At 37.7% G+C, this 14,051-nt stretch overlaps 1 protein-coding gene across 2 annotated transcripts; it reads left to right on the top strand.

Annotated features, from left to right (window-relative positions):
• Positions 1 to 1,886: 1,886 nt before the first annotated feature.
• Positions 1,887 to 13,499, top strand: micall2a (mical-like 2a). Of its 2 annotated transcripts, none has more exons than XM_054607309.1 (17): positions 1,887 to 2,260; positions 2,650 to 2,698; positions 3,942 to 4,083; positions 4,201 to 4,367; positions 4,553 to 4,683; positions 4,771 to 5,280; positions 5,427 to 5,611; positions 6,453 to 6,507; positions 6,983 to 7,182; positions 7,907 to 8,014; positions 8,198 to 8,262; positions 8,443 to 8,566; positions 11,220 to 11,322; positions 11,615 to 11,688; positions 11,772 to 11,886; positions 12,007 to 12,053; positions 12,145 to 13,499. In XM_054607309.1, exons 1-17 carry the CDS (start codon positions 2,118 to 2,120, stop codon positions 12,222 to 12,224), a joined length of 2,298 nt encoding a protein of 765 aa, XP_054463284.1. In that variant the 5' UTR covers positions 1,887 to 2,117; the 3' UTR covers positions 12,225 to 13,499. The 2 variants fall into 2 exon arrangements, with proteins under 2 accessions (XP_054463284.1, XP_054463283.1); XM_054607308.1 differs by having other exon boundaries at positions 3,942 to 4,119.
• The last annotated feature ends 552 nt before the right edge of the window (positions 13,500 to 14,051 follow it).

Below are 14,051 nucleotides of genomic sequence, written 5' to 3'. Positions count from 1 at the left end.
AAATAAGATCATAAAAAAACTCCTAGAATAGCATGTCGAAAAAAGTCATGATATAGTATGTTGTAAATCATCATAAAAAAATCATAGTATAGTTTGTCGAAAAAAGTCATTATATTGTATGCCGTAAAACATCATAAAAAAGTCATAGTATAGTATGTCGAAAAAATACATAGGAAAGTGTGTCCTAAAAAATCATAAAAAGGTCATAGTATAGTATGTTGATAAAGGTCATAATATAGTATGTTGAAAAAAGTCATAGTATAGTATGCCGTAAAACATCATAAAAAAGTCTTAGTGTAGTATGTCGAAAAAGATCATAAAAAAACTCATAGAATAGAGTTTTGGAAAAGTATTGTATGCCGAAAAAAGTCATTAAGAAGTTGTAATTTAGTATGTCAAAAAAAATAATTGTACCCAAAGTTGACAAAAGTCGTAAATAATGCAGAGTTTAGTTGCACCTCAGTATGATGACAAAAAGGGATAAATAAGCGGTAGTTAGTATGTTGAAAAGAGTCATACAATAGTATGTTGAAAAAAGTTGTAAAAAAGTCAAGGTATAGTATGCCGAGTAAAAGTCTCATTGTTGATAAAATCATTAAAAAAGGTATAGTATTGGATGTCGAAAAAATTCATGGAATATGGTATCGACATTTTTTTAGTACCATGTTATTGTATACTAGGTCAAAGTAAGTCATTAAAAAAAAAGCCTCAAATAAATGATTGTATATTATTTCAAAAAACGTAATAAGAAGTTATAGTATGGCATGTTGAAAAAGGCCATTGTACAGTTTGTTGAAAACAGTCATAAAAAAGCCATGTATAGATTGTTAAAAAAAACAACCAAAAAACAGGAATAGTATGTTGAAAAAAGTTAAAAAAGAGTCATCGTATAATATGTTGAAAAACGTCATAGTATAATATGTTGAAAGTCATTAAAAAGTCAAACTATGGTATATCAAAAAAAGTAATTGTACCCCAATGTTGAAACAAGTCATAAAAAAGCATATCAAGCCTTAGTATGCTTTGGGAAAAAGGGATATATAAGTCATTGTATAGTATGTTGAAATAAGTCACAGAAATGTCATAGTAAAGATGACAAAGTGACACTTTGTCATCTTTATGTTTGATGTTTATGACATTTGTATTTCTGGTTAAAGTAAAACACGGACAGGAATTGTAAAGTTTCTGGAAATCTGAGTGACTTTATAGTCTGTCGTAAAAAATCATAAAAAGGTCATAGCATAGTTTGGTGAAAAAGTGTGAAAATGTAAAATGATAGGTTTCTGATCATATAGTTAGTAAAAAAATTTAAATTTAACCTAGATAATGTCTTTACAGTTATCTGAAAAAAGTAAAAGAAAAGGTCATGGTATAGTTTATAGAAAAAACAATTAAAAAGTCATAATCCAACATAGTCATAATGCCATAGTATAGTATGTAAAAGTCATAGAAAAGTAATAGTACAATGTGATAAAAAGAATACATATGAGGGTTATGTTATGTTCTAAACACAAGGGGCTCTCTGTGGACAAACCCACCCTTTCAATGTCAGTTTAGCTATAATCTTACCCTCCATATGGGGACCAAAGCAGAATCAGAAAGAAAATGGTTAAGTTTGAAGACTTAGACTTTCTTTGTCAACTTGTTTGAAAGTATATCACAACAACTGGATATGACCAGACTACTAAATAATATAATATGATGGATTTATACTATACCGAATTGTCTTGATGTTGATAAATATGCATTAGAAAGTTTGTTCAAGGTCACTGATGTTTTCTTTAGGAATATATCTGCATTTATTCAGTTTGCAAGTTTGCAACAAAAAAAAAAAAGTTCATGATAAACTTTCAGTGGAGTTTTATTCAGCTGCTGTTAATGACGTATCAGCAGTCGGTGTCAATTAGTGTAATGAGCGGAGAAACGCACACCAGCAGCTTTACGCGCAGGTCATCCAGGTAGAACAGGAGGAAACAGGACACAGCTGCAGCGCCGCAGTTAACAGCCAAACCCTGGACAGACACACTTTGTTTTTACCTCTCTTTCCTCTACGACTCCTCCACACTGGAGCCTCCGCCTGACGCACACAGTGTCTCCGTCCGCTGCGCGCCGGGAGCATGGCTGCCATCAAGGCTTTGGAGCAGTGGTGTAAAACGCAGTGTGATGGCTACCGAGATGTGGCCATCACCAACATGACGACCTCATTCAAGAACGGAATGGCTTTCTGTGCGCTGATACACAAGTACAGACCGGACCTGATGTAAGTGTGAACTTCTAGAAATGTGGTTAACATGTATAATGATCTTCTGCCGGGGCTCGGTTGTCTTTGTTGAGTCCTGGGGGGCAATAAACTGCAATAATTTCCTGCAGTTTCTACAAGGGATTATACGTCTTTTATTTGTGTCTTTTCAGTATTAACAAAAAAAAAGTTTTGTTTTTATTTTGAAATCTTGTGACCTATTTAGTTGGGGCTGCCTTTTTAATATAATTTCTATGATTTAAACTAAATGATGACTTGAAAATGTGACCTTTTTTATATTTATTTTGAAATCCCCAGAGTCTTAGTTAGATGATGTTCTATGACTTAACTTCTAACTTCTCTCTCTCTCTCTCTCTCTCCCTCTGTTCATTGTATTTCTGTTTTCCCAGAGACTATGACTCACTCAAAGAGGAGGATGTGTTTGAGAACAACAGACTGGTAAGATGTCAAGTTGTTGAACCTTTTGTCGCATTGAGTGGAACAGAGTTCATACTGGAGCTTCAAAATCTGATGGAGCATAAAATATACACTTACACATGACGGCACATCCAGAGATACTAACAGTGTTTGTCCCTGACTTGACATTTACTTTATGCAGCATATTGTTAAAATATTTAGCTGCTTCAACATTTTACCAGCAGATAAGTTTCACCAGAAGCTCTTTGGTATAAAGTACATCTCTCTAGCACTTTAAGACTCTTATCAAACTTAAAGTTTCTGAATCTTTACTCTGGTTCTGTCCACTTGACCTCATTTATTTGTTAACCCCCACTTGACCTGAGCAGCACGACTGGGACATCTCAATTATTTAGACTTCTTCCATTTTACCAGCTTCCTGCAGAGGGTAACAGGCCCTGCACTCTGTACGACTTCCTTGTTGTCTTAGATGATCATGGCAGTGTCAGCAACAGACCTGAGCTCAGGGGAGAGGCTCTCCAGGCTATTCATTTTGAATGAGGCTAGCTATCCTCTGCCACTCGATCCTCACGATGACAGTTCACTCGAAGCCACTGTTGTTTAATTCTTTAATGTTACGAAGAAGAACTTTAAACAAGACTTGTGGCCACAGAATAATGTTTTATCAGGTTTTAGTTTTGATCAACTGTTGACCATGCTCCCTGTACTGAAACATGAGGATGTTAATGTTACAGTAATTCACACCCTTCTATATTTCATGAAAAAGTGTCATGTTTCTTACAGGTGGTTATTTTACGAGTTGTTAAATAAGAAATTGTCTGTGGGTTTGTGGGAAAACCAGCAAAACAGATCCTCACATTCTTTATCTTTTGTGCCCTTCTTTTATATTAGCAGACTTGGTATTCAGTAGGGCTTTGCTTTAAATTTAATGAGCATGTCCAGGCTGATACTAAACAATGCCCCGATATGCTGCTCCCTCCATCCCCTTTCTTATCCCGACAAGCTCACAGGAAGTGTGCTATTCATTATGCAGCCATTCCCAGACCTCTCCGGGCCGAGCCACAGAATACTGCTAGTCTATTTAAAGTGGATTGTATTGTCTGACATTTTTACACATGCTGTAATTGTAGGCGCTGACATTACAGAGCCCTGTGAAAACCATGTTGTTTTATACAGCAAAAGAATGTGTTTACTTGGGGCATCATAAACTACTATTAAATGAACCAAGGGCTGTTTGTTAAACTGAGATTTTTCTTTTCTTAAGGCTTTTCAGATTGCAGAGGAGAAGTTGGGGATTCCAGCTTTGTTAGATGCAGAAGATATGGTGGCTTTAAGGATCCCAGACAGGCTGAGCATTCTGACCTACGTTTCCCAGTACTACAACTACTTCAAAGGACGGCCTCCCAGTGAGAATATGGCTGGTTCAAATATCCGTAGCAACTGTGTGGATAAGTTTGAGTTGCAAGTTCTCTCTTGTGCTACAGTGTGATGACTGAAACTGATAGTGTTTTACTTTTCCTCAGTGGGAGGTGTAAAAAGGCCAGCAGAGGGCTCCAAGGAGGAGCCATCAGAGAAGAAAAACCTCCCAGTGGTTGCCAAAAGCTTTGTGTCTAAAACCGCCATTGAGAATTGTTTACCTTCAAATCTCACTGCCCAGACCTCCCCTAAGACGGCCAGAGCTGCTGTTCAGGTCAGTGCTCATGTCACAATGCGTCCTGTAACATTTGAAATTATGATTGTGTTAACTGTACATCTTTTTCATATAAGAACGAGAAGTGTTTGTTTATTTTCAGTCGGTTAGTTAATGTTAAAAAGTGAAATGGAAAAACCTTTTTGGATAGAGGCATTGGCTCACTCTTAAGTTTTCTTCCACAGAAGACAGTTCGTTCAGAAAACACCAACAAAAATGGGACTCTCAATAGCAAATGTGTTGCATGCAAGAGCCATGTTCATCTGGTTCAGAGGCACTTTGTGGAAGGCAAGCTCTATCACAGAAGCTGTTTCAAGTAAGAATTGAATCAATATTCATTGATACTTTCCTGTCGTGTGCTGTTTATTGCATTCATTATTTCATGCTCATAAACTTCCACCAGATGCAGTGAATGCTCCAACACCCTTCATGCAGGCGGCTACAAACCTGGGAAGAATCCAGACGCTTTTATCTGTAACGCCCACCAGAACAGTTGCAAACCTTCCTCCTCCGAGGCTGCGATCAAAAACGGACCCACCAGTTCAGCTGGGCGACTAAATAGTGCCAGCCAGACCCAGCCTGCACCACGCCCCTCTTCTGTGCTGTCAGCCCCTCTGGATATTGTCCTGAAGCCAGTCAGTCCTAATCCACCTTCCATGTCCTGGACGGCCTCAGCACATAAGACGCAGACGGCCCGGCAGAAGTTTTTCCAGGCTGCAGCGCCAATCACAGAGGCCTCAGTAGGTAACAGGAAGCCCACAGAGCCTTCAAGTGTTTTAGGAAGGCCAAAGGTCCCACTGAGTACTGATGATGAGAAAAGCAGAGCCAGGACAAGCATCGGAAAGAAATTGGCAGAGGAAAACTGCAACAATAACAACAAACGCTCGTTCACCATCCGATCAGCAGAGAGCCGGTGAGTATTGTACTGTATACTTTCTGTGGCCATGAATGGACTCTCCTATGCAGTATTTAGATATTTCTAGTCCATACCACTGTCTGTATAGTTCTGTTGGAACTTCTGTTATTAAGGCTGATGGTGAGGGTTTCCCCTCTCTGCAGGTTTGGAGATGAGCCAAGTTCAGCTGACAGCCCTGGTTTGAGAAAAGATAAATGCAGCCAAGTCCCAGCAGGAAACTGGGCAGGACAGCCCTCCACCAGCCAGACAAACAATAAGGAACCGCCATGTCTGAAGGCCATCAACAAAGACAACACAAGGCCAACAACTGTACACACAACTGCCAAAGGCAAGCGCTACTAAATTCATTTCAGTTGTTCTTGATCCATTATTTGACATCTAGCCAACATCCACCCCCACCCTCATTCTCCCTGTCTGTCTCACAACGCATTCATAGAAAACAAAGCCCTTTTGTCATCTTTGCCCTATTTATACAGCCACATCCACAATGCTGGAAACTGACATTTTAATTTCTGTCTCACACTTTTAATGAACTTTCATAGTTGAACTGTCAGTCTTTGGATGGATGTGCATGCATGGGTGCAGCATCCTGACAGTCGCATGCTTTTCAGACAGAAACACAATTACTGTTGGTTTTTAATAGAAATGGTCATCAAATTATACTTTTTTTTTTTATAGAAGTTGTCATGTAAAGTCATTAATTTTGCCTGTTGATATGGACCACATAAAGACCATTACTCCAACTTGTTTCAAAATCCAGATCACCAAAACTTTTACAGGGAGTTTGTGAATTTATCTAATTGTCTCATGCACAGACTAGAGCCTAATTTGGGTCTTTATTACAGATATGCAGGTGAGAATCAGTTACTTTGGAGCATTCATGTAATATACTAGATAATGAAACCAGGAGCTGCACTTACTATCATCTGTTCATGTGAGTGTGACAAGGAGAAGAGACTAGAGAGTCTTTTGTTTACTGTGTGCAGGAAGTTGAACTGCTTTGAGTGCACACTTAATTGCTAAAGCAGATGTCAAATAAAAGTCTTGATTATGTCCCACTGGTTTTGAAATTAAGAATGATCTCACATTCAAGTGACGGATGAAGTAGTGATAAGCTTTGCTTTTAAGTCATTCCCTAAACTTTTTCTGTCTAAATCATTTGTCTGCAGATCCAGTCTGGGGACAATTGAAGCTCAAACCTGTGAAAATCGAGCTAGGTTTAAAGTAAGTATCCCTAATTAATCTTAGTTTTCACTATCTCCTAATAACTCACTAGGTGGACGTGGGAATGTCTCACAGGTGGACAAGATTTATTTTCAAATAACGCTGACTATTCAGCTTATTCACTCTCCAGAATGCAGAATCGCCGAGCTTCTTCCGTCTCTGTTAATGTTGCCTGGCTGAGAGCGCAGCAGCTAGCTCTGTCCCCCATCCTAACAAGCCCCAGGGAGTGCCGGGCCTGAACTTTCCCCCTTTCTAACACTACATTCTCTCATTTCTACTCCCTGCTGATGATTCCTCCCATCCCTACCTTTTTATCATTACAAAATAAAAGGTGAGGCCTGTTCTTATATTTTCATTCTTTATGTTCAGCCTATACAGTAGGTGTATTCAATCTGTGTCTGATAAATGATGCACCTTTTATATCGTTTTTAAATGCTAACACACTTAAAGGGTCATTTCCTTGTGTCTTTCTCAGAGAGTCTGAAACTGAAGCCTTAACTGAGCAACATAAATCAGGATTCAATTCCACGCCTTCCTCTTATGTCCCTGTCAAAACAACGAGGCCTCCCTCAGCTTCATCACCTGCAGAACCTCCAGATAGTTTTTCTCTGTTCGTTCCTGAAGACTTTAAAGAAGTCTCTCCGCCTAAACCTCAGCTTGGTTCTGGAAACCTTGGTGAGTCCATTCTGTGTAGTAATCATTTTCTGCTACTGAAGTCAGGTTGTAGTTAGAGTTTAGAATTTGCACTCTTTGTCTTCAGTGTTTTTGTCAAATAGGTGCATTGTGGCATAGAATATAGTACTTGTAACTATTTTTTGAGCTTGTCTAGTCAGGATAATGTCTAGGCAGACTAATGTTACAATCCATATATGTTATGTGTGTGTTGAATGTACTATTTGCAAATGTAAGTCCAAAATCCACTCTCTTTTAGCACGGTTTTTGATCTTTACAAATTCCTAAAGGGAAATATTTGGCTTTTTATGTGATAATAATTCTCCACTATGTTCACCGGTTGGTCACCAACTGTGTCAGCTTCTGACATGCTCTTAAACCACAGAAATGTTTGTACCTGTTTTCTTATAATGACTCCAATTGATAGTTGATCCTTATTAATATAGTTTAACAGCCTGCCATCCACAGAGAGGGGCATGATACTGCAGGGTTGTGTGCATACTTGGAAATTGAAAAAAAAAGTTGAGAAAATTTGAGCAACTTTAAAATAAGTGTGCTCTTTGTGAGTGTGTGTACTATAGATTCTATTGTTACTTCACAAATCCCAAATATGACTGACAGCCCAACTTTGTGATTCCAACACACCCCTAGCATGGCTAGAACAAGCATTAGCAGATTGAACTCTCTGCAGATCTACACCATGTAAACCTTCTTGTCCTTATTTTAGGTTTTGAGCATGGGAGTTACTCGCCTGTGAAATCCCCAAACAGACGGCCAGCTGTGGAATCTATTAGCTCTTCATCGACTGCTTCAGCCAATCACAGAAATCCGTCAGGTTGGTTCCCAGCTTTTTAAAAATGTCATCAAAATCACACATATGTGGCCTTAGCCATCTTGTTGATTTCATATAAGCAGTTATTTTTTGCTGAAAATAAATCAGGTGAAGTCAAATGTGACAATGCTTTTCTGAAAAGCTGCCATGAAAGGACCATCTAATCCTATTTTATCTACCTCTTAGGTGCTAAAAAGGGAAAGTATTTGTCACCCACCAACGCCTCCAGGACTGAAATGAGGTCACCCTCTGTAAGTTCCCTCCATTAAGTCTCTTAAGAGATTAATTAACAGCTCTACAAATATGCTTTCATTATATTCCCAGTAAAAAATGGACGACCTTCTTTACGTTAAGTGTCCAAAGTCTGAATTTTCAAATTAAAGTTATCTATACTTATACTGTGACTCTTAAGTTCTTTTGTTTCATATCAGGTGAAGTCTTATCACATTCCAGTGGAGCAGATTGAAAAGGACCTGAATGATATTGAGACAAACTTGGCTCATTTGGAGCAGGAGGGTGTGGAGCTGGAAAAGAAACTCCGCAGGAGTGAGGAAGGTACTTTATTCCTGTCCCTCTTCCTCTGCAACAGTTTTGTTTGCCTCTGCACCGGCAACAGACGTGGACAGAGGCATTATGTTTTTTTGCGTTGTCTGTCCGTACGCACGTCCGGTTCATTCTCATGAACACAATATCTCAGGAAAGCTTTGAGTGAATATTTTTCAAATTTGGCAAAAAACAAATCCACCTGGTCTCAAAGATTAACTGTTTAAAATTCGGTGATTTACAGACAAGGTCATATTGACCTCACAAGACACGTTTTTGTCCAAAGCTCAAGAATTCATATGCTAATTATTTCACACAAATGTCTACTTGGATACAATTACATGTAGTGATGACGTTTCTGACAGACATAGATGTAAACTGCAACTTGACTGACTGGGTGAGGCATACAACCAGGAGGCGGTAATTGTAGTTTCCATTTTCTTCCTTTTCCTTGTTTAGACATGCCCACAAAATGTAATGTTGACATGTCAGAAACAAGCTGTGCAATTGGAAAATAAACACTCCCGCAAACTCGCTTACTCTGCTGCAGAAGTTGACGATGCAATGGTCAATTCTGCTCTCTTGCAGTGAATAAACCTGACACAAACTTTGATATTTTATTGTATTTGTGCAAACTGCTGAATCCCACTGCTTCTTCGGTGAGAGCGTCTCTGGTGCAGAGTTGTGTGTCCTGGTTGCCTCACACGGGACAAACACACACACATTAACTCGCGGAGGAGGGATTTACCTGCCGTTTCTATTACTGTTTCTGCAGCCAAATGAGGTGAGAGGCACAGACAGCCCACAGGGATGTTGCTTCTCTTTTGAGGTAGTGGGAGTAGAGGGCCTGATTGCTTTGCTCAAGGTCAACATGACTTGGGTATAGTAATATATATTCTGGTCGATTGCGTACTTATTTATTTATTTTTCCTACTTGCCAACCAGGAAGCCTTAGCATGCAATCGCTTGGCCACCATTTGACATCAGTTGCACTACACCCAGGAGATCATCTACTTCTCAACTTGTCATCGTAAAACCTGGCACTGAAGTTCAATTCAGAATAAAATCACATTTTTATTCTGGTGATGGCAGAATCTTGTCCTTGGTCCCTTTCCCCATCTGTCCTTATTGTAAAAATGTCTTTGGCATGTGTTTTGATGGATTAGTCACTAATTGGGTTTGGAAAATATTCACTCTAAAAATCTATTAATCCACCTACTCAGGTATTCCAGTGTGACTTGGTAAAGCATAAAATGCAAGTTGTGTTGCAGTGCATATCATAATAAAGTGGTGCACTGAAGGAATGCATAAACCATGAATAGTGCTTTAGGAAAATATTTAAACAGCCTATAACATTTTAGATTTGTGTATTAATCACAGTATTTGTCAAAGCTTCACGCTTTGGCATTAGATAAATAAATTAAAGCTAATCCCTACTGGATATTTGCTAAATTATTATTGAATAAGTTATGAAGACAAATCTGTGCTTCATCATGTATTCCCTCTGTGTTGCTCTACATCCCCTGCATGTTTATTTGCATATTCAGACCATGTTTGGAGGTTAAGATGAGGAATTATATTCTAGATGGGAATGCAGGGGCCTGTGTATTACTACTAATACTGTAGGGCTGCAACTAATGATAATTATCAATTAATCTGTTCTTTTTTTTTTTTTAAATGTAAAATGTCAGAAAATCATGAGAAATGTTCATTATAATTTCTTACGGCAAATTCTAAACTCTAAATCCCTGAGATTTTTAGATTATCTTCATATTTGAAGAAAAGCAATACATTCTCACATTCGATTAACTGGAACCAGAGAATGTTTGGTGTTTATGTCAGCAATGAAGCAATTATTGAAATAGTACGTTGCCTTATACAGTAAATTAATTTAATTCTTAACCGTTGTACATATCTTCTACAGCACATGGCGGATTTAAGGTTACCTACACCTCAGGTGCAGGGCTGTGTTCTTCTTCTTCTTATTATTATTATTATTATTATTATTATTGACTGCTGCAGTCCCGTAAGTGAAGTGTTAACATGGTCCCAGGAGGGGAGTCACCCTCCATCTCAACAATCCTGCCCCCTGCAGCCCGATAATCCCAAAACCTCATTTATTATTGCACTCAATTGTATTAATGTGTATCTAGTACAGTGGTATGAAAACTAGGAGTTGATGCGCTGTGATTCTGGATGAGGGGAGGCTTCTCAATTGTTATATTAAATAAAATGATATAAACATTTATTTAAAAAATTTTTTAAGTCAACCAACATGTTTAATGGGAATGTAAACAATTATTCTTCAGCTTGCTCTGTAACCTTCGTCACTGCATTATAAGGAGAGCACTGAGCCAAAATGAGATTTAAATATTTCCATCTGAACACTCTGAAATCTCTGAGCTTAATTTGTTCCTGCAGAATTTAATTTACTCACAAGTAAGAAACATTTAGTTGACCTGTGTTAAACTGTGGTTAGTAGATGCACATTTCCAAAAATGTCTGAAAAAGGTTGAGAGGTGTTAATATTATTGATTATTCGTATGTGTGTATATGCAGATTCACACATACTAGTGCCTAGATATTAGAAATTGATAAAAGATTGTCAAGGGTCACAAATTTGTATCTTACTAACATAAGAAAAATGTTGCGTTGTGTTTTCCAGAGGGGGAGGGAGACATATTAATGGACCCACTGATGGTCGACTGGTTCAACTTGATACGAAAGAAGCAGATGTACATTCGGAAGGAGTCAGAGCTTGTATACATGTGAGTTGTTTTATAACTTAAATCATCTCATAGTTTGGGTGTAATTAATTTTATTAGGGAGGGTTTTACTGCAGTCTGTGTTCAACTTTGTGCTATTTTTAGCTATTTTCTTTTTAATTCTATAAAATAACTTATTGCCCTGAAATATTTTCCAATGGTATTAATCCGAAAGGAAAGCCTGTTCTTTTCCTATACACTTTTTATATACTGCTAGAAATAATTAAAATGTATGCATGCATAATTAATTAGGTTTACTTTTTTTATATATGTGATAACTGAATGCATTTCTCAGAGCCAGGACTCAGGAGCTGGAGCAGCAGCAGCCAGGTGTGGAGTGGGAACTTCGCAGGCTGCTGGAGAAACCAGGTAGAGATCAGACTCACTTCTGAACATCACCTCTGTTAGAATTATTTCGTCCAGCACTAAAGTCTGTAAACGTGGTATTACAGATCATTTAAAGTCCAGAGAGGAGCAACAGAAGGAGAAGAAGTTGATGCAGAGACTGATGGAGATAGTGGACGGCAGAAATGCAATAGTGGAGGGTCTGGATGAAGACAGGCTGAGGTAACACGATCCATCTTATAATTATTTTTTACCTTACATGAGTGATCAGTAATGCTGAGTGATACTGTAATATAACAAAATTATGTGCAAATAAGACAAAATGCTTAACTATAATTTCAGGGAAGTGGAGGAGGATCAGCAGTTAAATGAAATGATGCAAAATCTTGGTAAGTATTGCATGAAAGTCTTTTTCTTTTAGAAGAGATTTTCCAATTTGAATGAATCATTCTAATATGCACTATTCTTTTGGGGGAATAGGAGTAAAGAAAGCCAAATATAAGAGGAAATCCTCCCTCTCAAAAATGTTCAGGCGAAGAAGTAAAAGACAAGTGGAATGAAGGAACTTTTTTACTAAACTTACGTTATTATCAATCCTTTTAATGTGTTTTATGGTTTTAACATTCAAGTACTGCAGTACATAGTGTGCTAATGAGAAGGCAAATGAAGAGATGTTAAATAAGGAAATGTAATGGATCAAATCGTGTGTTGTGTGTTTCTAGTTGTTTCAGAATATTTGAAGTGAAAGTTAAGTTAAAATGTTGTTTTGTTCAAAATTCACCTTCTGTTCTTTGCTGTTATTTAAGTGAAGTGCAAATTTCTAAATATCATATCATTCAATCTTTGCTTTCACAATGGGTGTCCATGTTTTTTCACAATTTTTTTTTCACGTTTAATTTTTCTTTAAAATGCTGTTTAATTATGTGAGAAATACAGCGGTGTGTATTTTCCCTTTTATTCATTTGACTTCAGTAGAGGAGTGTCACAAGAAAAATAATGTCTTCATTCATGGATATGTTTGTTATGTAAAGATTCTGTATATTTATTGAATGATTGGAATGTAATTATAATTCTTTAGCAATTCAACTTGCACTGGGTCAAAAACATTGGATGTCGAGAGTTAAACATTTTAACTATCAGGGTTTTTAAATTACAGAGGGAACACTGGCTGTTCCACATGCAAATATGAGTGAAAATAAATGTGTAATCCTTCAAAAGACTTGATCCAAAATGAAAGTATTTCAGTATTTATTTAATAATGGATTTTAACAAATTTCCTGTAAGTATATTAGCAGGAGAAAAAAGCCTTGACAATTTAGCTTGAATGGCTGTGGAGTGTAAAATGGAGAGCCACACATGTTGCCTTGTTGCAGACTGTAGTTCCTCTCTCACGCTGTACTGTAGGTGGCAGCCTGGGTATGCTGTATCACAAGGCAAGAACTTGGAAATCCAATTTGCCACAGTACGGACAGTTAATTTCTTTGCTAATTTTATAAATGCTGCAAAAATGTTCAGCTGTGCTGATGCAATAATGTTATGTGAAAGAGGATTAGGTAGAGCAGTAGCTTATGGCCGGGGAAGGCTTATAAACTATAGGTTGTATTGAGCTCTTTATCTGCAAACCGGGTTTAATTAAACATTACTCTTTACTAATATCTGCATCAGAAATGCTCCGTACCTGAGCTATTAAAATGTTCAAAGGTTGTGTGGAGCCATTCATGTGTGAAAATGGCATTCGCAGTGTTTGCGAGGAATGTACTGTAATGTTGCATTTTAAGTGTTACTGAATATACTTGTACTCCATTTATAGTATTTTTAAACTTGAAATCTGTAGTCCAATAAATCCTTTGAAGATTAGTGTGTATGAGATGTTGAGTTATTTACTTAACAGCTTCCTTTGGCACACATCTTTCTATTTAAACACATCCTTGAACTTTTTATCACACCACTTCCCATATTTCAAGCTTCACCAATGATTCAACGCCAAGATCAGATGTTGCTTTCAGTAAGAAACCAACAATGCTGCAACTCGTTTGCATTTAAGATGGGCAGTAATCACAGAGCTGCATCAATATATGCTTTAAATATGTTTTTTGGGGGGGTTTTTTAGGAGGACATCAAGATAATTCACTGCCGTCAATATATTACAGCTACTTATAAACTACATATCCCTCATTTTGAGATGCATGAAATTGTGATCATGAACTTGGAACACGTCTTTCTAGCTGAGCAGAGTTGGGGATGATATTGGTACAAAATGCCATGCGTGATGTGGGTGACAGTCGAGACTGAATGTGTGATATTAGAGTTAATTAAAGCTTTGCGCCCCATCTACTGCAAATGCTTGCACTTCTGCAATTAAGAATCAAAGGCGAGGGCTTAGTGTC

Source organism: Anoplopoma fimbria, chromosome 11, assembly GCF_027596085.1.
Source record: "Anoplopoma fimbria isolate UVic2021 breed Golden Eagle Sablefish chromosome 11, Afim_UVic_2022, whole genome shotgun sequence".
NCBI classification, from domain to species: Eukaryota; Metazoa; Chordata; class Actinopteri; order Perciformes; family Anoplopomatidae; genus Anoplopoma; species Anoplopoma fimbria.
Note: the sequence above shows the minus strand (reverse complement) of the source record. Positions and strands in the feature narration are given on the sequence as shown.

Coding starts and splice junctions, on each gene's coding strand:
- micall2a (XM_054607308.1), top strand. CDS start 2,118: ATGGCTGCCATCAAGGCTTTGGAGCAGTGGTGTAAAACGCAGTGTGAT. Junction 4,120..4,200: donor TTCAAATATCCGTAGCAACT/GTGTGGATAAGT, acceptor ACTTTTCCTCAG/TGGGAGGTGTAAAAAGGCCA. Junction 7,183..7,906: donor GCTTGGTTCTGGAAACCTTG/GTGAGTCCATTC, acceptor TCCTTATTTTAG/GTTTTGAGCATGGGAGTTAC.